Source organism: Gossypium hirsutum, chromosome D12 (assembly GCF_007990345.1).
Source record: "Gossypium hirsutum isolate 1008001.06 chromosome D12, Gossypium_hirsutum_v2.1, whole genome shotgun sequence".
Lineage (NCBI taxonomy): Eukaryota > Viridiplantae > Streptophyta > Magnoliopsida > Malvales > Malvaceae > Gossypium > Gossypium hirsutum.
Genome location: NC_053448.1, coordinates 25,834,140 through 25,859,256, shown reverse-complemented (window position 1 = coordinate 25,859,256; position 25,117 = coordinate 25,834,140). Strand labels below are relative to the sequence as shown.

Below are 25,117 nucleotides of genomic sequence, written 5' to 3'. Positions count from 1 at the left end.
CCTCCATGGCATCTACACATCTTAACAGCACTTGATCTTTCCCTCTTTTGTACAACACTTCCCCATCTAAGACATACTCAATGGCTATTCTTCTCAGTGTTCTCTTGCCGTTTTCTGTCGCTTGATCATGGTATTTTCGATTCTTTACATACTGTAGTATACTCTGATACCAAGGGTGATCATCTTTTCCCTCTTCTTCAATACTGTAGAAATGAGCCGGAACTTCGTATATGCTCATCTAAATAGGCTTCATGATTTCTAACTTGTTCACCTTAATCATCGAGGCTAGAGTAGCCAGTGCGTCAGCCATCTGGTTTTCCTCTCGTGGGAGATAACAGAAAGTGATGTCATCAAACTCGTCAGTCAATTCAAGAACCAGTTCTTTATAACTGATCAACTTAGGGTCTCTGGTTTCTCATTCTCCTTTGAGTTGGTATATCACCAATGCGGAATCTCCATACACTTTTAGCACTTTGATTTTATGTTCAATGGTCGCACGAATACTGATAATACATGCTTCATATTCTGCCATGTTATTTGTGCAATCGAATTTCATAGCATTTGAAGCTCCATCAAAATTTGACTTCCAAATGTGGTCTATTCGAGGGTTTTCTTCAGTGTTTGCCACATACAATAAGTCCTCATTTGGGAAATCAAAGTTCAAAGGCTCATAGTCTTCCAAGGGTCTACTGGCTAGAAAATCAGCTATTGCACTTCCTTTTATAGCCTTCTGACTTACATATACTATGTCAAATTCAGAGAGCAGAATTTGCCATCTAGCCATTCTCCCATTTAAAGCAGTTGATTCCATCATGTACTTTAAAGCATCCAACTTTGAAATCAGCCAAGTCGTATGATACAACATGTATTGCCTTAGTCTTCGGGTTGTCCAAATTAAAGCACAACACAACTTTTCAATGGACGATTACCTCATTTCACATTCAATGAATTTCTTGCTGAGATAGTATATTGCTCTTTCTTTCTTTCCTGTTTCGTCATGTTAGCCCAACACGTATCCCATGGAATTGTCAAACACCGTTAGATACAATATCAATGGCCTATCTGAACTAGACAGAGATAGTATTGGAGCATTAGCCAAGTATTGTTTTATCTTGTCAAAAGCTTTCTGACATTCCTCATCTCATTCTCCCAGATTATGTTTCTTCAGAAGGTGAAACACTGGATCGCATTTCTCAATCAATTATGAAATGAACCGGGCAATGTAGTTCAACCTTCCTAGGAAACCTCGGACCTCTTTCTGAGTGCTTGGAGGAGGCAGATCTCGTATTGCTTTAACTTTATCTGGGTCAATCTCAATCCCATTCTTACTGACTATGAAGCCCAACAACTTTCCTGATCTGGCTCCAAATATGCATTTTGCTGGGTTGAGCTTGAGCTAAAATTTTCTCAATCTTAAGAACAATTTCCTCAAAACTCAGAGATGATCTTCTTCAGTTCTAGATTTTGCAATCATATCATCAACATAGATCTCCATTTCTTTTTGCATCATGTCATGAAACAGGGTGACCATTGCCCTTTGATACATTGCTCCTGCATTCTTCAATCCAAAGGGCATTACTTTGTAACAAAATGTTCCCCATAGGGTAATGAATGTGGTTTTCCTCATGTCCTTAGGATGCTTCCTTATTTGATTGTATCCAGAAAAGCCATCCATGAAAGAAAATAATGAGTAGCCAGCCGTGTTATCTACCAATGTGTCAATGTACGACAGCGGAAAATTGTCTTTTGGACTAGCCTTATTCAAGTCCCTATAAATCACGCACATTCGTACCTTTCCATCTTTTTTGGGAACAGGGGTGATGTTTGCTACCCATTCTGAATACTTGACCTCTTGTAAGAATCCATCATCGAACTTCTTTTTGACCTCCTCTTTTATTTTCAACACAACATCAGGTCTCATTCTTCTAAGCTTTTGCTGAACTGGTTTACAATCTTCTTTTATGGGTAAACGATGTACCACAATGCTAGTATTTAGCCCTGTCATATCCTGGTAGGACCATGTGAAAACATCTTTGAACTCTCGGAGTAACTCAATGAGGTCATATTTTGTCTTTGCGGTGATATCAGTTCCGATTTTCACCTCTTTTCCTTCCTCTAGGCTCACAATTTCTAATGATTCCTTGTGAGGTAGGATTTGTTTATCCTCTTGCTCCACCATTCTCAACAAATCTGGAGATACACCACAGTCTTCGTCATTTTCAAAGTCATGAGATCCTTCCAAACACATGTCTTGCTCAAAAAGAGACTCCGTGTTTGAAACAACATCACTCATGTCATTGATATCTGAGGACCTATGGGGATACACCAAAGAATATAAAAAGTATAAATTTATGAATAATTATTTGCACGATCAAGTTATAAATGAAAAAAATATTTGGAAGACAATTAATCAAATGGAAAATATTTACTCGCTTGGAAAGAATAAAAGAATAATTGCTCGAAATGAATGCAAAGATGTATTTTATTAGGATAAAGATATTCAACTTAAGCCTACTTCACAAAGGATTTCTTATCATTATTAGGCTAAAAACAACAATAATGTTTTGAACGTTACTCTGAATAAGCTCTAAAGACTACAGGTATTGCTTCCACCGTCTAATTGTTTAGCTCACTCCCAGGTTCGTAAGGGCAAATCTCCAGCAAAGACCTTCTTTCAGCTATCTCTATAGTGTTGATATGAACTTTTTCCAACATCTCTTCAATGCCTTCCCTTCTGGACACCCCTCGCTCAGGGTAAATAAACCCACCCGACACAAAAGATTTAGATATGTGAGGGAAGGTCAAAGGCTCCCACTTGACTTCCTCTCTGCTTAACCGTGCGTTTCTTCTCTCTTGCCTTTTCTCCACTTCTTTTCTCGTTTGTTTCATATCTGGCTTGTAACCTAAGCCAAAACGATCAAACTTTCCCTTCAGCATGGGTGCTTCAACCCTTCCTTGAGGGTACTTTCCCAACCCTTTTCCTAGCGAAGCTCCTCTTCCTGCCATCAACTGCAGACCCATCTTTGTAGTCTTGGATATCTTTGGTACTGGGATCATGTTTCCTTTAGCGATAAATGTTGCGTTCACAAATTCCAAGGACCGGAAAGAACATTCCACTGCCTCATCATTGGTCTCTACATAAGGTGCATCACCCGTTACCATCACAATAATATCCTCCTCCGCACTTATTGTTACCAATTGACCCTCTGATATTAGCTTCACTTTCTGATGTAACGATGAAGGGACTGCCTCTGTCGAGTGTATCCATGGTCTCCCCAATAAACAATTGTAGGAAGGCTTAATATCCATTACTAAAAAGTCCACCTCATAAGTAATTGGGCCAATTCTTAATGGTATTTCAATTTTTCCTATGACCCTTCTTTCTGTTCCATCAAATGCCCTTACTATATTCTGGCAGGGTTTAATATGTGAACTGTCCACAGGTAATCGATTAAGAGTAGACAAAGGCAATACGTTCAATGCGGATCCATTATAGATCAAAACCCCCGGTAATGTGTCCCCCTGACATCGGGTAGTAATGTGTAAAGCTTTAGTAGAACCCTTACCTCCAGACGGTATTTCATCATCATTGAAGAAGATAAAATTGTCAGCACTTATATTGTTGACCAAGCGATCCAATTTATTGACTGAAATGTCCTCGGCCACATATGTTTCATTTAGTACTTTTATCAGCGCACTTCGATGTACTACTGAACTTAGGAGCAAAGCTAATACAGAAATGCGGTCCGATTGTTTGTGCAGTTGCTCCACAATATTGTATTCACTGTGTTTCAAAATCTTCAAAAACTCCTTTGCTTCTTCTTTTTTTATTGGTTCATAAACCAATGGCTCAGATTCCACCGCCTTCCCTTTCCTCTGTTCCACCGTCGGAGTCTTTTCTCTTGGCAATTCTGCTCGAGTGTCATAACGCTTCCCATTACGTGTGTAAGAACCCCTTTCTTGGTATTCTTCTACCATATTACCCTCAACTTTTTTTCCTGGGATTGTCACATTGCACCCGTATTTCCACAGAACCATTTTCTCATCCTTATATGTGAAACTTGACGATTTTGTGATTACAATTTTTGGTGTTACCTGAGCCCTGGCCTCATTACTCTTAGGGCATGAGATAATGACTACAGGATGATTTATTTTCAGGGTCCCTGTTCCTGACTCTGTCGCACATATGCTCCTCCTTTCTTCCGCATCTTCATAGAACCTCATCTCCTTGTTATCCATCATGCTTTGAACCAAAGCCCTGAATCCTTCACATTCTTAGATTTCGTGCCCTATTTTATGGTGGAATTCACAATAATTTCCCATCTCATACCCTTCAATGGAGTTTTTACTTAGGCAATGTCGATCATGACTTCTTCTCCCGTACCTTTGCTCAACATATTCACTGCCCTATCATCATGATTGGGCAATAGACCTTCTGTGCTAGGTGAGTCATCAAATTTGACAACATCCAATTTTATAAGTCCTTCTACAACCTTCTTGAATGCGGTATAATTTTTTATTGAGTGTCCTGAAATCCCCGCATGGTAGTCACATTGTGCATTCATGTCATACCATTTTAGGTACGGGGTTGTAGAGGATTCAAGTAACGAGGAGCAACAACATGTGCATTAAATAACTTCTGATACAACTCTTTATATGTCATTAGAATGGGAGTGAACTGGGGCTTCTCAGTATTTTGCCTCATTCTCGATTCTTGTTTCAATGAGCCTTGTTGATTAGCAACCATCTTCTCTGGTTGATTCACTGTAATTGATTTATTGTATGCGTTCACATTGTTTACTTCACCTTCTCTTTTCTTTGAAGCTGACCTTCGATTATTCTCCCCACCATCTATTTTTCCACTTTTAATAGCATGTTCAATCATTTCGCCATTCATGATTATATCCGCGAAACTCTTCGAGACACTTCCTAACATGTGCGTGATAAACGGCGCCTTCAATGTGTTGATGAAAAGGATCGTCATTTCTTTTTCCAAGAGTGGTGGCTGAACTTGAACTGCAATCTCTCTCCACCTCTGTGCATACTGTCTAAAACTTTCGTTTGATTTCTTTTCCAAGTTCTGCAAAGTAATTCTGTCAGGCATTATTTCAGATACATGACTGTACTGTCTCATAAAAGCCTGCGCCAAATCCCTCTAAGTGCTGATTTTGGCCCGGCTCAACTGGTTATACCACTTAGACGCCGCCCCAATGAGGCTATCCTGGAAACAATGTATTAATAGTTGATCATTGTTAATGTACCCAGTCATCCTCCTACAGAACATTGTAATATGGGCTTCAGGACAACTGATCTCACTATATTTCTCAAATTCCGGCATCTTAAACTTGTAAGAAAGTACCAAATCTGGAACCAGACTCAGATCTTTTGCATCTATTCCACAATAACTTTCAATGTTTTCTATTGCCTTAAACTTCTCTTCAATCCATTTCCATTTCTCCTCAAACTGTTTTGGCAATTCTTCCTTTTATTTATCCTTCTCAGCTACTTTATCAAAGTCCGGGACAGCAAGATTAACTGGGTTTTCACCAGGGTTAGAACCTGATCCAGCTTGGGAGTTCATCGGTATTGGAGTATCGGCTTGAAACCGCTGAGGCCTTATTAAAACAGAAGATCTACGCGACTGCACCTCAGTCTGAACCTGCGCATGCGGAGGTGTAAAGCCTGGAGGATAGATGGGTCCAGTCTTGTCTTCTTCTTCATCATTGATCATAAGGCCTTTCCCCTTATTTAATCCTTTTAATAATTGCGTCAGCTCAGTCATCATGTCCTTTTGAAGTCGCTCCAACTTTTCCAATCATTGATCCATAATTTTTTATTTTGCACAGGTACCGTAGCGGTGTTTGGTTGACGAGTTTTTGTTGGTTTCCAGATTAACTGTAATGATTAATCAATTAGGTTCTTTCAGTGGACCTGAATGCATATGATGCAATGTAATGCAATGCATGAATGTAAAGAGGCGTCGATTCTGATTCAATTTCATTTAGAAAACTTTTACTAGAAAACAAAATTCTTTACATAAAACAGGTTACATATATGTTCTTGCCCTAATGCTCAGAACTTTAATTTTCCTAAGTGATGAAGCTAATTCTTGTCCTCGAGTTGATTCCAGCTCATACTTTACGCTCAGTGCATCGGCTTGTACCACCAAAGCCTGCAGGTGATCAGCTACCTCCCGGATCTGAACCACGACTTCTCCCATGATATGATCTCTATTTTCAACTTGATTCTGAAGATGGTAAAGTTGCTCATTCTGACGAATTTCGTTGGTTTCCAAGTACTTAGTCCGGATCTCACAACTTTGCAATGTCGATTCCAACTCTTCTATTCTTCCTTTCATTTCTTTGATTTTTCCCAAGCTCGCCTTTAATTCCATCGCAGAATTTTGACTTCGATACTGATGAAGAGATCTTTCCAACTCAACCACTCTATCTTTTAGTTCGCACTTTTCCTTTTGGCTTTCTAACAAACTCCTTTCTAAAGCTCCATTTCGCGTTTGAACCTCTCCGAATTTCTTTTACCATCCATCAGTCTTGATCCTTTCTTCCCGAATCTCTTGACGCCATTGTTCTAGAGTTTTCCCTAGCCCAGCAGTTCTTATTGATAACCTCAGCTTCTTGTAGTCTGTCTTCAAACTGTCCAAGTCTTCCTCAGTCTTGTTCTTTCCTTTTCTTAATTTCTCAGTCTCTAACTTTTGAGCATCCACATCTAATCCCCAGTGCCTTTTTTCTTATTCTAACTGCTAGATCTTCTTTTCAAGCTCCGCATTCCTCTTATCAAAATCGTGCTTCATAATTTCCAATTCGGAGCGAACAACCCGCAAATGTTCTTCTATTGACTGACTATCTCCTTGACTTGGTCTTTGGATGTTATCATTGATTCTTCTAACCCACCATTCATTATATTCAGGAGTCGTCGTTGGGCCTACGACTAATCTCTTCATCCGTCGAGCCTGGTCCCATGCACTGGTTATCTCTCGAATCTTCTTTTTATATCCATTGTCTTTAAATGAGAGTTCGAACTCAGCTAAGCCTTGGGTTGCAGGTATAAACTGCCTTGACCTGTACTGTCTTAGCACCATCAATGGAGCATAACCAACCGATCCCCAGATTCCAAGTAACGGGACCCAATCAAAGTTACCACATCGGTACAAGATGTCATCCGGAAGCAACCATTAGGCTCTCCACTCAATGTCCTCCTCACCAAGATTTTGAAGGACCAACCATTTCTCTTCCGAGATGTCATCTCTCCTTGGTGTAGCTGCTATCTCCTTTAACGGCGAATAATTTTCAGAAAAAACTCGATACGAAACCTTATCAATTTTCCAAAAATGACTATGGAACCATGCAAGTAGAAGCTGCACACACCCAATGAATCTGCCTTCCCCTGCCCTTTGACATGCATTTAATGACCTGAAGGTTTCTGCCAAAATTGCCGGAACAGGTGTAACCCTCTTACCAAGTTGGTCAAAGAGATCTGAGGTTGCCTCATCTACGTGCCCTAGTGTCTTAGGGAAAGTTACTAGCCCATAAATGCTCAGAGCAAAGGCATCGACCCTTTTCCTCGCATCAGGGTGCCCCAAAATCAACTCCTGCAGGCTTTTCCAAGGGATACATTTTCTTTCCCCTTTCTGCTTGATCCGTACCGTGAACCAATGCTCACTCATTCCAGTGATGTTCATCAACTTCTTTATAAAGGTTGGAACATTAACGACTCTAGAGTAGATTTTATCAAATTGGATCTTTGGACAACGTAGAAAAGCTGTATATTCTTCCATAATGGGCACCAAATCAACCCCTCCAAAGGTAAAGCAATCATACGCGGGGTTCCAAAACTGAGTGATGGCCCGAAACAAATGTACGTCTACCTTAATGTCAAGTAGATACGGCAAATCTCCATAACTTGAGTTAAACAATTGCTTAGTTTCGTCATTCTAATGGTCCCATAACTCCGACGTATACCCCCGGCTAGACTATCTCCTTTCTCTGATTGTGTTTTCTCTGACCACACACGGATAGCAGCAATGTCCTTTTCTTTATCAAGAAATCTATTCTCCATGCCAAGCTTTCCAATTTAGTAATCGAACCTGAATCGACACTCTTTTGTATATGAAATGACATGCAAACATAAAAAAAACATAAGTTAGTGCAACAAAAAAAGCGCAACTTTAAGTAAGTAAAAAAAATCAAACACCTATCGGGGCAATCGCTAGGGTTTCCATAGTACGATCATGGATGGGCTCCTAGGTTTTTCTCCATGCAACTTGGTTCTAAAGTCGAGGTACCCGAACCAGCAGATTCCTTGATCCTCACCCATTATAGGCTCATACGGACCGAGTTTAATTCAAGGGAATACATTTCCCTATGGCTGCACGGAGATGAAAATCTCACAAAGCCATAGGTATGGGTGTATCCCGGAAGCAATCCACTATCCTGCACAAAAGTGAAAACCTCACAAAAGAATAGCTCCTCACTCTCACTTAAAGGAGTAAGACCAGAATAGCCTTTATGCAATATGATGCAAAGATATTAAAACTTAATTTACAGTAATCCTAAACAAATGCAAAAAGGATAGTAATTTTTCAGATCAAATTTTTAATTTTTGAGAATAAGATAAAAGACAATCAATTTTACGGCTTGACTCTCTAAATTGTGTCCCCAGCGGAGTAGCTAAGCTGTCGAAACCATTTTTAAATTTGAAAAAAAAACGGGGATCGACTTTGAAAATAAAATGGGTGTGGCCACCAATCCTTTTTTATTAAGGTGTGATCGGATCACCTAGAAAATAATTTTAGGTCTGCGAATTTTGAGAAAACAGGTTCGAGAGTCGGTTACACACGAGGAAGGGTTAGCACCCTCATAACGCCCAAAATTGGTACCGAATTGATCATTTTATGTCTTAGTGTTGAAACTTTGAAAAGCTTTTAAAATACGATCCTTCCCTTTCTTATTAGCGTTAATTTTATAAAAGATGCATGAATAAATCGATGCGAATACCAAAGACCTCCTTATCTTAGAGTAATAAAATGACACTCCCAATAAATTAAGGCACGGGCATTTTTAGTCCTCGAGAATAAGTTTGTCTTTTGATTTTCAAAACTTGCGTGGTGAGGTTTAAAAAGGATATTCAATTGCTTTAAGTCCGATGAAAAATCGAAACCCAATATGTTAGGGCACGATATCTCAAAGTTCCGAGCATTGAATATTGACCTTTTTTTTAAAAACTCCTCATTTCGAGAAAATGACACGTCACATCCAATACATTAGGACACGACTTATCGAATTCCCGAGAGTGAGTTTAATGTATTTTGATTAAAGAAAACTTTTGATTATTTAGTTTCAACGAGGAAAATTAGAACACAATACATTAGGGCTCAAGTCTCTCGAGGATTATAAATGCTAGGCCTTTTTAATATGAAATAGAATGATAAAGGTACAAAATTTTAAAAAGAAATATGTAATCTAAAATGATAAATGATAATTCAAATAAAGTAACAATAATAATTTTACTCACGTTATACAACAGAAAAATATATAAATTATATCTAATCTACTAAGACGTGTATTGATAAATGATGAAATTTATAATAACATATCAAATTAAAAAATAAAAATATAATAAAATAAAATAATATTTTAAAATAATATTTAATGAATTTAAAACATATTAAAAATAATAATTTGAAGGACTTTATGTATTATTTCTAAAAATATATTAAAAGCAAATTCGAAAATAATATTAAGCTAAATATTAAAATAATATTAAAAACAATGAATATAAAAGTTGATTTATTTAAAAAACTTTTGAAATCAAAATTTAATATGAAAAGATTTTTTATAATTGAAAACAATAATTAATGAATTTTAAATCAAAGCTTAAATAAAATTAGAATAATAATAAAAAAACACAAAATTAAATAAAAATACAATAAACTCCAAATATTAGTGCATAATTAATTTAAAACATAAAATACAAGTTAAAATAATAATTTATTACATTTAAAACTATAATAAATTTAAACACTATTGAAATTAAATATAGTATTAAGTTTTATAATATATGAAAGTATGATTAATTTGCGTTTAAAAATATTATTGAATTAAAAAACTAAATTCGTACTAAAATGAAATCTTTTTCAACCTTAAAAGACTCGATCAGCAATTTCAAGCAAACAATAGAATAATAGCAATCAAATGTAAAACGGCATCACTTAACCTTGGATCGCCATGCAAACAAAGTTAAATACGCAGTATAAATTTTTAAAAAAAAAAACAAAAGTGACCAAATTAAAACTAATCAAAACGAAGAGGGACTTGTTGAATAAAAAACCAAACGATCCATAGTGCGCGGATCCTTCTCGGATCCGGTCACCGTTCGGATCGGGTCTTCGAAACGACGCCGTTTCAATCCCATTGTATTGGCTCTGAAGGGCGACGTTTTAATTCCTGCGCTTTAAACTAAAATAACCCTAAACAAGCCTATCATTTTTAGTAAAATAAAACCTAAACTAAGGAAGGCTCTGCGCCGTTCTACGTACCAAAGGCATGCGAATAGTCTCCAATTCCGACCTGCTCTCCGATGACGACGGAGAAGGCCGAAATCCTATCACCAGGTACGTTTTCCGTCTTTTTCTTTATCACTTTCTCACCTAAAAATTTGACGATTGAACGTAGAAAAAAAAAAGAAAACTGAATAGCCAAAAAAGGAGAAAAGAAACTAGGGAATCACCTTTTTTTATTTTTTTGTATTCGCAATGAGTATATTGAATGTGTGTGTAAATTTTTACAGGCGTTTTTTCAGTTCTTATATCTGTATTTGAAAAAGAACCCGAAAAATCGAATCAAAAACAAAAATAAAATAGAAAACCCCTATTGGTTTCACTTTGTTGCGTTGTTTTCATTCTGTTTGCAGGCCTTGCGTACGGCGAGGGACATGGCGTGTACGGAGACGAGGGCGCGCGCGTACAGAGTCTCGTCACGTGCGGAGGGAGCGTGAAGAGGTGCTTCTGCTGCGGTGCTGGGAACCGAAAGTTGCTAGCGTTCCTTGCTCCTGTTTTGAATTTTGGGCTTAGTAGGCCAAAAGTTTTTTTTAGGCTAGTGGGTTTGGGTTTGTAACAGGTTTGGGTTTACTTAATGTTTGGGTAGTGATTTGGACTGATTTGGGCCCTATTAGGCTTGCTGTAATGGACTGTGGACATTTTAAATTTGGTTTTATTTTTATTTATAAAATTGGGTTTATTTTTGGTTTGCGAGCCCGAGCAAAAATAGGCTCTTACACCGAGTACTAGTTAATGAATACAAAGAGAGTTTTTACGGAATTGATGTGCACTCCTAAAGATTGTTTGAGATGTGTTGTTTCGTTACTAAAATATGAAGCATATTTATGGTGGGACACTTTGATCACGATGACATCAAATGATCATATTAATTGGAATTTCTTTTAGACTGAATTCATGAATAAGTTAGTCGGATGTTTATTGACAAGAAAAAAAAAAGAATTTCTTGAGTTAAAATAAGGGAATTGGACTGTAGTTGAGTATGAACGAGAATTTGTACAGTTAAGCAAGTATGCCTGTAATATAGTATCAAATGAAGAGGAAATGTGTATTAGATTTGAGGACAGGTTGAATGATGATATCCATATGACTATGGTAGCACCAAACTTACGAGAATTTATGGAAATTTTGGAACAGACTTAGAAAATTGAAGAAAATTGCAAAAGTAAATGACAGTCAGATTTGAAATTTTGAGATATTAACAAAAGGGGGTCGTTCGAGCCTGCTCGAACGTCTCTATCAAAAAATTTTGAAATGACACAAGTCGATTGGCTGCCCTTTCGGAGTTCACTAGTAGAGAGAAACTGAGGCAAAGCAATTTCTAGTCTGTTAATTCTCTAGCGGCTAGTGTTAGAAGTGTAAGAAAAGCAATTGTTGTGAGTGTCGATCAAAGCTAGGAGCTTGTTTCCGTTGTGGATCTACTGACCATTTCCTTCGTTAATGTCCGAAAAGGCAGAATGATTTTGGCAATCAATCAAACAAGACTGAAGCAACCTCACAGAGAGGTAGACAATTTGGAAACGCTAGAAACACTACTCCTAGCCGAGGGAAGAATAGCGAGATGAATGAATTACCTAGAACGAGAACACCAGCTAGAGCCTATAGAATCAGAGCTCGTGAGGAAGCTACTGCCCCAGACATTATTGCGGGTACTTTTTCTCTCTTTGATATTAATTTATATGCATTGATTGATCCTAGATCAACTCACTCGTATATATGCATTGTATTTGTAGACAAAAAAAATTACTTGTTGAGTTCACTGAATATACTGTCAAAGTTACTAATCCACTGGGTCAGTGTGTTTTAGTTAATCTTATATGTAAATCGTGTCCATTAAAAGTTAGGGATTACGATTTTCCTGTTAGTTTGATGTTGTTACCTTTTGATGATTTTGATATCATTCTAGGAATGGATTGGTTATCTGAACATGATGCTATAGTGAGTTGTTGAAGGATGCAAGTTAGTTTGAAGCATCCGAATAGTGAATTTATTTGTATTAGGGCAAATAGGGTCAATTGTATTACAAATGTAGTTTCAGCACTGCCAGCTCTAAAATTGATTAACAAGTGATGTGAAAGATAATTTCACCTACGTTCTTGATTTGAAAGTGGCTGAATCAAAATTTGAGAAAGTGTCGATAGTCAAAGAGTATGCTGATTTTTTTCCTGAAGAATTGCCCGGGTTGCCACCAAATTGAGAAGTAGAATTTGTGATCGAACTTGTGCCTAGAACAGCTCCAATTTTGATAACGTCGTATAGGATGGCCCCTACAGAATTGAAAGAATTAAAAGTGCAGTTGCAAGAGTTGTTAGATTATAGATTTATTCGACCTACTGTGTCACCTTGGGGTGCTACAGTTTTGTTCGTGAAGCAGAAAGATAGGTTAATGAGACTATGTATAGATTATCAACAGTTGAATAGAGCCAGCATTAAGAATATATAATTATTACTTCGTATTGATGATTTATTCGATTAGTTAAAAAGAGCTACAGTGTTTTTAAAAATTGACTTGAGTTCTGATATTATCAGCTACGAGTTAAAGAGCATGATATATCGAAAACTGCATTTAGAATTAGATATGGTCACTATGAATTTCTGGTGATGCCCAAGCGAGTGTTTAAGCCATATTTAGATTGGTTTGTTGTGGAATTCATTGATGACATTCTGATTTATTCACTGAACGAGTCAGATCATGCCGAACATTTAAGAGTTGGGATTCAAATCTTGCATGAAAAACAAATATATGAAAAATTCAGTAATTGTAAATTTTGGCTACGAGAAATTAATTTTCTAAGACATGTTATATCTATTGATAGAATCAGGGTTGATCTGAATAAAGTATTTGCGATTGTTGATTGGAAAATTCTGAACAATTTTTCTGATGTTTGAAGTTTCTTGGGATTAGCTGGATATTATCGGCGATTTGTTAAAAATTCTCTATCATTGCTTCACCTATGACCAGGTTATTATAGAAAAACATTGAATTTGTTTGGTCTGATAAGAGTCAATAGAGTTTCGATCAGCTGAACAACATGTTAACAGAAGCTTTAGTGTTAACTCAGCCTAGATCTGGAACGGCATATGTTGTTTACAGTGATACGTCTCTCAATGGTTTAGGTTGCGTGTTAACGCAATCAGGGAAAGCGGAACCTTATGCTTCTCGATAGTTAAAGCCGTTTGAAAAAAATTATCCTACTCACAATCTTAAGCTGGCTTCGGTTATCTTTGCTTTGAAGATATGGAGGCATTATTTATACCGCGAGAAATGTCATGTGTATACTGGTCATAAAAGCTTAAAATATTTCATGACCCAGAAGGAACTAAATCTGAGATAGCGACATTTGTTAGAGCTACTAAAAGATTATGATTTGGTTATTGATTACCATCCGGGAAAGGCTAATGTGGTTGCGGATGCACTCAGTAGAAAGTCATCATTGTTTGCACCTTGAGCATTGAACACTCATTTGGCTTTAAATGCCGATGGTTTTGTATTGGCGGAATTAAATACTAAACCCTTATTTCTACAACGAATTCGAGAGTTACAAAATGACGATTTGAAGTTGATAATGAAACAAAACTTGGTTCGGGATAATTTGACTACAAAATACATTATTGGTGATGATGGTACATTGCATTACCCCAAAAAAAGTTGTTTTCAAAATAATTTAATTTTGAAACATGATATACTGTCAAAGGCTCACAGTAGTACATATTTCATTCATCCTGCTAGCACAAAGATGTATTGTGATTTGAAACAGATGTATTGGTGGTCAGGTATGAAACGTGAGATTCGTGAGTTCATAGCTAAATGTTTTATTTGTCAGCAGGTAAAGCAGAACATTAGGTGTCGTCGGGATTATTACAACCTGTTATGATTCTTGAGTGGAAGTGGGAGTGAGTCACGATGGATTTCGTATCTGGTTTACCGGTAACTCCAAAAAAGAAAGATTCGATCTGGGTGATTGTTGATAGAATTACTAAGTCGGCCCATTTTATTCCAGTCAGAGCAAATTACTCACTTGGGAGGCTAGCGAAGTTATACGTGTCAGAGATGGTGAGATTACACTGAGTTTTGACATCTATTATTTCTGATCGTGATCCGCAATTTATATCGAGATATTAGAGTAAACTTCATAAGGCTTTGGGTACCAAACTCAATTTTATTATAGCATTTCATCCTCAGACGGACGGGTAATCGGAACAAGTACTTCAGATTTTAGAAAACAGACTACGACTTTGTATTTTTTATTTTGAGGGTAGCTAGGAAAAATATCTACCATTTGCTGAGTACGCTTATAATAACAGTTATCAACCCAGTATTAAAATGGCACTGTTTGAGGCTTTATACGAAAGAAAATGTAAAACACCATTGTATTCGTCTGAGCTGAGCGAATCCAAAATGGTAGGGATTGATTTGATCGTCAGAAGTTGTACGAAGATTTGAAAAGAAAAGATATAGAATTTGTTGTTGGCGATAGGTTATGTTTAAAAGTTTCTCTGTGGAACAAAGTGCTACAATTTGAAAATAAAGGAAAGTTGAGTCTGAGATTTAACGGACCATATGAGATTATTGAAAGAACCGGTTCTGTAGCTTGCAGATTAGCTTTACCTCCTAAACTAGAGAAAATTCATAATGTTTTCCACAATTCAATGTTAAGACGGTACAGATCTGATCCTTCACACGTGATTCATCATAGTAAGATTGAATTACAACTTGATTTGACGTATTCTAAAGAACTAGTGGAAATTTTGGCTCGAAAAGTCAAAGAACTTTGAAATAAATGTATGTCGTTAGTAAAAGTTTTACGGCATTGTCATGGTAATGAAGAAACTACCTGGGAAATCGAGAAATCAATGAAATTACAGTATTCGAATCTATTATCAAGTAATAATTTTGAGGACAAAATTTTCTAAGGGGGAGAGTTGTAACAGTCTATTTTTCAGTGGTGACGGAACAGTGGTTTTGGGACCACAAATTTTTATCGTATTGGTTGTAAATATTATTTATAGAATATTTACGAAATCATAAGTGTCGTATTAAATTTTGGTCAAGAAATTTTAACGTTTAGATAACTAATTAAAGAAAAAACACTAAATTATAAAAGTTGTAAAAGTTATTAATTATAGCATTAAGATTATCAAATAGTTTAATTATGAAATGAGGGAGGACTTATATGGTAATTGGACCATAGTAAAAGTAGATGGATGACTTTGGACTTTGAATTTATTAAAGTGCATGATAATTTAAAGAACAAAGTTGTAATTTGTTAAATAAAACTTAAGTAAAAATAAAATAACAAAACTTATCATCTTCCTAAAAGGGAACCACCAAAAATTAGGCTGTTAAAACACCATTTTTATCCAGCTTGAAGTTCGGCTATGTCCTTGGCTTGCATGTAAGTAATTTCCAACCTGTTTCTTGTGATTTTTATGTTTTTGAGATCGTTGCAACAAGGTTCAATTAGCTCGTACCTCTATTTTTGAATCCGTTAAAAATTTTAGAAGTTGCCATTGATGAATCTTGAATGTTTTTTATGATAACTATGTGTTTGAAGCTTTAATTGTGGTATTTAGTTTTTTCATGAAGTGATTTTCGTTAGATTTTGATTTAAGGATTAAATTATTAAAATGTCAAAATTTCAAGGTTTGATAGTGAATTTGGTGTATGATAGGGACTGTTAAAGAGCCTAGAATATTTGGCTATAAATTGGTTCTTAGAAAATAGTCAATTTGATGAATAACGGGTTAGAGGACTAAATTGTAAAAGCTGTAAAAGTTTATGGAAAATGTGTAATTAATGAAAAGTTAAAATTCATATTCATTGAATGGAATTTGAAATACGTATGAGATTAATATATTGTATTTAATTATTATATAGATCAAAACTTGAATAAAAAAGACTCTAATCGAGGAAAACAGGAAATAGTGAATTAGTCCCTGTGTGTTGATTGGCATTAAATAGTTGGTAAGTTCATAGTGTTTCAATACGTAAATGAATTTTTACTTGTATTATTATATTATAGTTCTTTAATTAAATGCTTATAGTTAATTATTGAATGAATGCACATATGTGCCCCTATTTGTACTTCAGTACTCCTGAATGCACATACATGCCAATAATTGTACTTCGGTACCCCTGAATGCACTTACATGCCCTTGCTTATACTCTGAATCATATAGTGTAGGAATTGTACTTAATTGTATTTAGATTAAATGTTACATTATGTCCTTACTAAGCTTTGTAAGCTTATCAGTTCCTATGGATTGTTTTGTAAATAATCGTTGCTGACATTTTGGAAGGATCATTTAACCAACTCACACTATCCATCTAAGTTGGTATTTTTTGCATCTCCTAAGGTAGGGGCATGTATATATAGATAAATATGTTAGTTGTTACACTTTGATACTTTACCAAATTATGTCACTTGGTTATTTTAATATACTTTTAAATAAGGTTCTTTTTTGTGTGATTAGAATGGTTTGAAAATGATAAGTTGTGGTATGTTTTGGTACATATTTAAACTAGGTTACTAAGCATGAAATGAGGCAATATTGAAATGTCTTGATAGTTGATGTGTTGTCATAATTGTGGTGCCTTTGAATGGCATATTGGTTAGTTGACTTAGGGTGTTTAAAATGGCACGTTATTATGGTTTTGAATGATGTTTAAGTCTCTTGGATGCATGTTCAAATGGTTAGATTGGTTAGGTGTGAATTGTTTGTGAAATGACTTGATTTAAGGTCAATTTTAGGTTCACATCGACTGTCATACGTCACATGGCCGTGTGTCATCTGAGAATTTCTTAGGGTTCAAGTCAGTAAGTTACATAGCCTAGCACACTGTCTGGCACACGGGCGTGTGACATGGCCGTGTGACCCTACTCAGTGAGTTACATGGTTTAGGACATGGGCTGGGACACGACCGTGTGTCCCTGGTTCGAAATTTACACGGCCTGGGGCTATGTCACACGACTTTGCCTCACGGTCTTATGACCCTTGTTTTGAAATTTTTTCATATTTTTCTTAAGCTTTCCAATTTGTTTCAAATTAGTCCCGAATTGCTTCTAAGTTATTTCTAAGGCCTCGAGGGCTCGATTTAGGGACAAAATGTATGCGAATGAATGATTAATAATATTTTTAGATTATTGAATTTTATGATGTTTAAATGTTTCTGATTGTACGGTAATGCTCCGTAACCCTAATCCGACGACGGAGATGGGTTGGGTGTTACAGTAGTATAGATTGATAATGACAGATGAAGTCTAGGTTAGTTATTTCTTGGGTATTGTCTCGCTTCTTGGTTGTTAATCATTTATTTTCTTAATTTGTTTTTTGTCGTGTTCTTTAGTTAATTTTGGTTTCAATCAATCACTCCAATTTGTCGATTAAATAATAGAAAGACGGTAATTATTAGTACTTTTAGTCCTCGTGGGAATGATATCTTTACTCACCGTAGCTATATTATTAACTGATAAGTGTATTTACCTTAATCAGATTTTTGGTTGGTTTACGATTACAATCAAGTACATAATTGAGTGGTTGTTTTGCATTTTAATTTTAATTATCTGAATGTTATCTATCACTTTATAATGCGTGATTATATATATATTAATCTAACAAAGAATAAAATAGAAATCGTTAGCCATCTTAAAATACTATCAAACTTTCTGTTTTTTGACTTTTCACACCACGAATGATATAAACATCACCTTAATCAACCAAAACCTTTTATACATTATTGTTATAACAGGATTGATAGTAAATTCTATTAAATGGAGCAGTCACACAAAACCGCGTCACAGGTGCTACCGGTTATCAAATTTAATTTAACTTCTCATAAATATATATATATATATATATTTAAATTAAGTAGAAAGTGTTGGTGGTGGCAGGGCTTTTCAACTAATTTAAATTAAGTACAAAAGCAGATGACCACAATTTCCTACTTATGATATTGGCAGACTCAGCTTAAATTGTAACTATCCATGCACCCACCCAAAATAAATCAACACTTACAATATTAACATACCCAATGAAAAGTGAAAGAGAAGTAAATAAATTACAATGCGTTACTAACTAACAAAATAAACTTACGTAGAGGAAAGAACCGTATAATTCAAATGAAAAAGAAAGGTCCAACGAATCTTTGAAATCAAATTTGCATAAAAACTGTTATTGTTTTGCAGCAATTTAATAATTTTAAATTTTAAATTTTAAATTTTGAAGTTAAGAGTAATTTTAAAAACATATAAAAACTGTTAATGATTTTTGGCTTACGGATTTTCAGTTTTCTCAGCCTTAAACTGTCTAGTTTTAAGCATAATACGGCCTCTATTGGTTAGGAGATATTAAGAGGAAAATAAGTTCAACCCTTATCTGACCCTAACTATAATATCACGAGACATCAAAAAGATTATTGGTGAGACATCAATCAATCGAATTCGATTGCCTTACCATTAAGTATAATAATTTTTTAACCCTTCAATTATAAATAATTTTAATTTTCTATTTAAATATTCATCTTTTTTTAACTTTTAAATTTGTATTTGTTTTCAAATCATCTCAAAATAGATAAAAAAAGATTAACTGTTAAGTTTTGCTGATATGATAAATGTAGATGATATGTCAGCATTTAATTAACTTTTTAAAAATAAAAAAAAATATTTAAAAATATTTGTTATAAAATTTTAATAATTTTAATAATTTTTATTTTTAAAAATAATTTTTATAATTGTTTTGATTTTTTAAAAAATTTGAAAATTTAATTAAAATTTTATGTGTCATCCTTGTGTATGCCATGTCAGTAAAATTAAAAACTTTAACTTTTCTATACATGTAAAAACGGAAATTTAAGGATTAAAAAAGACAAAAATTAAATAAAATACTAAAATAATCTTTTCTTATAAATTAAGTTGAGACCAAATAAATCATTATACCTTACCAACATTACAATGAATGATGTTGGCACATGATAAATATAACATCTACAATTATTCATCATGATGAATTATAACAAATAAAATAAGTTAAATTTAGGTTTAGGATTAAAAAAAAACAAAAGATTTTAAATGTTAAACTTTCATATAATTATCTTTAAAAGTTAAGATTTAATAAATTTGAAATTTAAATTTTAATGTTTTAATTTTTTATATGATATTAATGTTAAAATAAATAAAAAAGAAGAGCTAGCTAGAAGAGTAAGTTAAGCATAAGATAAGGTTCTCAAAGCCAAAATAAAAGCAGTTGGGTTTGTAGGCAAAATGTCGTCTTTGACATTAGCTGCATCGAAAGGGAAACCGGTGATGAAGACACTTTGCATTTGAATGCCAGCAGTCTAGGCATGGACCCTCACATTTTAATCTCCTACCTATATATAAACATGCACTTACTCATTTCATCGCTATTTTTATAATTTACAGATCACCATGGCCATAAAGGATGATTTTCTTTTCATTTTCTCATGTATTCTTGCAATTTCCCTCTCATCATCAATCTTGGGACGACCGGCCACCTTTCTTGAAGATTTTGGAATCACTTGGTCTGATTCCCATATTAAGCAAATCGATGGAGGGAGGGCCATCCAACTTATTCTAGACCAAAATTCAGGTTTACACTTTTCGTGGGGTCACTTTATTATTGGAAGTTAAAACCCCTTTTCTCTTTAACAAACCTTCAGTTTGTCAATCATGATTACCTGATCTTTCTTGTTCAAACTTTCTTTTTCAGGCTGTGGATTTGCTTCCAAAAGGAAGTATTTGTTCGGACATATTAGCATGAAAATTAAGCTCATCTCCGGTGACTCTGCCGGAACAGTCACCGCTTTTTATGTAATCTTCATTACCTTCTCTCTATTTTAAAACACTGAACCAGTTTTGTAATTGGTTTTATGCGTAACTCGGATTGCAGATGAATTCTGATACAAATACTATAAGAGATGAGCTAGATTTCGAGTTCTTGGGAAATCGAACCGGGCAGCCTTATACTGTCCAGACCAATATCTACACTCATGGAAAGGGTGACAGGGAACAAAGAGTAAACCTTTGGTTTGATCCTGCTGTAGATTTCCATACTTACACAATTATGTGGAACCATCACCATATTGTGTAAGTTCTAAATAGCCTACACTTGTGTGGTAAATTGGCAATGGAATGACAGGACGAAAGCGAGAGAAGAAAAACAATCTATCAAATCAATAAAAGTTATATCAACTTTTTTTACGATACTTGATGTTAGAATTATGTGACCCAAATTCTAAGAGATTGCTTGCAAGTCAAGTTAAACAAAAATATATTTTCTTTCTAGAAGATTTAGTATTTATTAGTATAGTTTATTTGACTTACTAATTTAGCCTATAAATAGGCTCCTTTACAATCTTAGAATTAAGAGACACCCATTAGATTAGAACTCATAACACATTCAGAGAATTTTGTGTTTACGTTTGAGGGTTCTTTGTTTTTCGGGTTTTTGGGGTTTAGTTTTTATCTCCATCTTTTGTACTCTTCATTCTTTTGCCATTATAGTAAAATTATCTTTGCCCGTGGTTTTTTATCCTCTTTTGAGGGGTTTTTCCACGTTAAATTTGTGTGTTCATCTTCTCAATTTCTTCTACTATTTTTACTTGTTCGTTGCTTATTCGGGACGATCCTAACACTTGAAGTTTTACATGTATACAGGTATTAGTTGGGGTCAGTTATTTGATGAGTTACATTGACCAATGATTATTATTTTATTAATGGGTTTGGGTTGTTTAAAGTTAGGCTGGTATTTTTACAGGTTCTATGTTGATGAAGTGCCAATCCGAGTTTACAAGAACAATGAAGCTATAAATATCCTATATCCAAAGTTACAGCCTATGGGAGTGTATTCAACGCTTTGGGAAGCCGATGATTGGGCAACAAGGGGAGGCCTGGAGAAAATTGATTGGAGCAAAGCTCCTTTCTTAGCTTATTACAAGGACTTTGACATTGAAGGGTGTGCTGTTCCAGGACCAACAAGCTGTGCCTCAAACCCTAGGAACTGGTGGGAAGGCACTGCTTACCAAGCCCTCAATGCCAAGGAAGCTAGAAGATACAGGTGGGTTCGTTTGAACCACATGATCTACGATTACTGTACCGACAAGTTGCGATACCCGGTTCCCCCACGAGAGTGCCTAGCCGGAATCTGAAAATCCTACCCAAATTTCCCTATCCAACTCAGCTGTCCAGAATATTGATATACCATACGTCTCATGCCGTACGTTTACATACGTCTCCTTTTTTACAATAATATTTGTGTAGTTATTATTGTGGCATAAAATATTTGTGAAGTGAAAGGTGCACGGAATTCTTGAATGGGCAAAGTCAACTTCTGTTTGTAGACATGTTTTTGTCCGTATTTATTTAGTGCATATTATTTTGTGCCAGTAAGAACTTTAGCCCGAACGACAATTTATTAACTCCACATTTTCTCCATCTCCGACTCTGAATATTTCGACGGCCTAAGGCAAAAATCTAGCTGGCTTTCAAGACAGAAGATGGTTGGTTTATTTTTATGATATCTTCAAAATGATGCAAAACAGCAAAATAGATTTATTGGAAAGAAATGACAGAAAGCTGGAAATTCATTCGTGTTTGAAATGATTTATGAAATGGTCCCCCCAATGTTTGTTTATACATTGGTTTCGGCACAATGATCTATGGGGAGATATAACCTAACAGTTGATGAAATAAGTTTTATTGTAACTCAAACTCATCATATTATTTAAAGATAAAAGGCTGACTACCGCCATGTCTATGTGATCCGTTGTAAACACAATTTTATCTAAATCAGATTGGTCTTAATTCAAGATTTTTGGATTTTAAAGAGTGAAGAAATTATTTTTTTGAATTTTTAATTTGAAATAATGTGTATATGTTGGTTGAATTATTTAAAACCTTTGGTTGAATTTTAAATTCTTTTTGCGAGAATTAGCTCTTAATTGGGTTTGATTTAAAATTTATTTGAGTTGGTAAAAGTGGATATTTAGATATAGGGGTATGCAAAATTCAGTCACTAAAGTTAGTTCAGGTGAGGATGGATTTAAAAGTTTTTGAAATTTCGATTATAAATTGATTTAGTTCATAACCGATTAATTAATCAAATTAATCAACAAAAATTATTATTATTAAATATTAAACATATTATTGAAAACTGAAAGATTAAGATTTATGTTAACAAAAAAGGCATTCTTAATAGCAGAATCTACACAACTAAATTGGTGCCTAAGTTAGTGGGCACTCCTCCAAGCATTAAATGAAAAAAAGTAAACACACAAGACACAATGAAATGATTACGCAGTTCAATTTCCCTACGTCTACGGAGAGAGAAATATGCACTCTCTTCAGCATTTACAAAGTGAACCTACTCAATCACACACAGTGATCATTTCCCTCACTCTTGCACATCGAAGATACAATACTCTCACCACTATGATCACCCCTTGTGGTCACAACAAGTAATACCACAACAAACAGTTTTACTATAAAAATAGCACTCTTAAAAAATTTATTGTCTCAAGAACAAATTAAGTGACTAACTCTCAGTAAATTTTCCTAGACAAGTCTCTCAAATATATAGTCATTGATTTCGAGAGTTGTTTACAATAGAAGATCTAATACAATCTCATTAAAACATCAATACCGCAAGAGTAATACTATATAATAATAACATACGAAGTAAATATGATCTTTTGGCAGCTCATTAGTAGAATCACGATCCAATCCAATGTCCATAATCCAAGGGATTATTTCAGGGAATTTTGGTCCAAATCAATTATCAATATTTGTATTCCCAAGAAGCATAATCTTTCATAATGAACTAGATACTCACCATGTAATCAACATACGCCAAATATAAAGTTCAATAAATTGCCAATACCTAAATATGAAAACTGTCTCCAGACAAATTTGGTGGGGAGGGTAGTGGATACTCCCTCTAGCACCGAATACCATTTCTCTCCCACCAAATTGTTATTTTCATATTTTTCTACAATATCCCCCTTTAGCAATTTGTTGAACAAAACACACAATACAGGAAGATTGAATCAACAAAAACATTTGCTCCCCCTCAGCATATACTTATTAACTTATCGTAACTTAACTTAAAAAGTAACTAAGAAATTAATCATCAATGATAGACTATTTTGCATCAACAACTAACTAACAATAATTATAATTAAGCAATTTAAGAAAGTAAAGTCAATGCATCAATGTAACTAATATTCATATACTAACAAAAAAGAAATTCGAGTTCCTCATCATCAGAAGAGATAACGCAACAACAAAATCAACAAGAAAATAACTTATAGTTGTCCTAAAAACTATAAAAAATAAAAGAAGTTCATAAAAATAAACATACAATCTCACCCTCAAAAAGAGCATCCAACAACACTAGAGCACTCAACAACAACAAAACCAACAAAGACTTCACTTCCCCTGTCACATCTCTTCCCTCCCCCTTTTTGTTCTACACAATTATCAAATTAGGTAGCATCATCCGAGGCTTGAATATCTACTATTAAGGCCTTATATTTATCAATAATCTTCTTTATGGCCTCTAATTTTTTTCCTTATCTTATCATCATGCTTTCGAACAAAATCGACAGAGGGTTGGAGATTTGCAACTATCCTAGCTTTCATTCCTTTCGAAATAGGAATAGTGCCTGGAGGAGTGGGAACTTCTTGACCACCATCTTCCTCATCAGTAAACTCATCCTTAGAATCTTGAACTTTGTTTGGCTCATTCAACAGATGTTTACCTTCCAGCCACTTATGAAAAAAAATTCAATTCAGGAACAATTTTCTTATAACTTTTTTTTGACCTAATAAGCTCTAAGTCTTGTGACAAAATAACTCTAAAGATGAGAAATGGAAAAGGTAACAAAAAATTCTCATAGTAGACACCAGAAAACTTAATAATCTCATTAAAGATCAACTAACCTAAGCCAAATTCCACCATTTCTACTATTTCCTAAGAAGTACAACCACTCTTTTTGTAACCAAATCTCTTTGGTTGTTAGGGAGCCATTTCCTAGATGCAATAGCATAAATACATAGGTCAAGTGAAGAGGTTCAAAAACCAATTTTTTCAGGCCAAGTTGGATGAAGATGAGTGGTCAAAGTAGAAATGGTGGCATCTATCGACTCATCTAACTCGAGATTTTTGAGGAAAGGTGATCTTCCGTAGTTTTATCGAAAATAATTTATTTTTATTAGTTTTATGTTGTTTTTTAGACCCAAATTGGCCAAACGCACCATGGGGAACTAATGAGATGATTGAGTGGTGTAGGAAGTCGAGGATGGCTTAAAATTAATGAAACACCTCTAGGAGGGGGTATTGCGATACACAGCCATGAAGGTCGTGATACCCCTAACAGTGCTAAAGTGAAGAGAATTATGGCCAACTTCAGTGATATCGCGATACCGCAACCCCCCAAAGCTTCCAAGTTAAAGACTGTCTCTAGAGCCTGGCTATCGCGATACCACTACCAAGCGGAGACAAAAAAATGATTGTAGGGGTAGTTCTTGC

General features: G+C 35.0%; 1 protein-coding gene across 1 annotated transcript; it reads left to right on the top strand.

Annotated features, from left to right (window-relative positions):
- The first annotated feature begins 19,974 nt into the window (after nt 1–19,974).
- Nucleotides 19,975–22,021, top strand: LOC107947441 (probable xyloglucan endotransglucosylase/hydrolase protein 6). Its single transcript, XM_016882097.2, has 4 exons — nt 19,975–20,179; nt 20,300–20,400; nt 20,480–20,676; nt 21,347–22,021. Exons 1-4 carry the CDS (start codon nt 19,999–20,001, stop codon nt 21,735–21,737), a joined length of 870 nt encoding a protein of 289 aa, XP_016737586.1. The 5' UTR covers nt 19,975–19,998; the 3' UTR covers nt 21,738–22,021.
- The last annotated feature ends 3,096 nt before the right edge of the window (nt 22,022–25,117 follow it).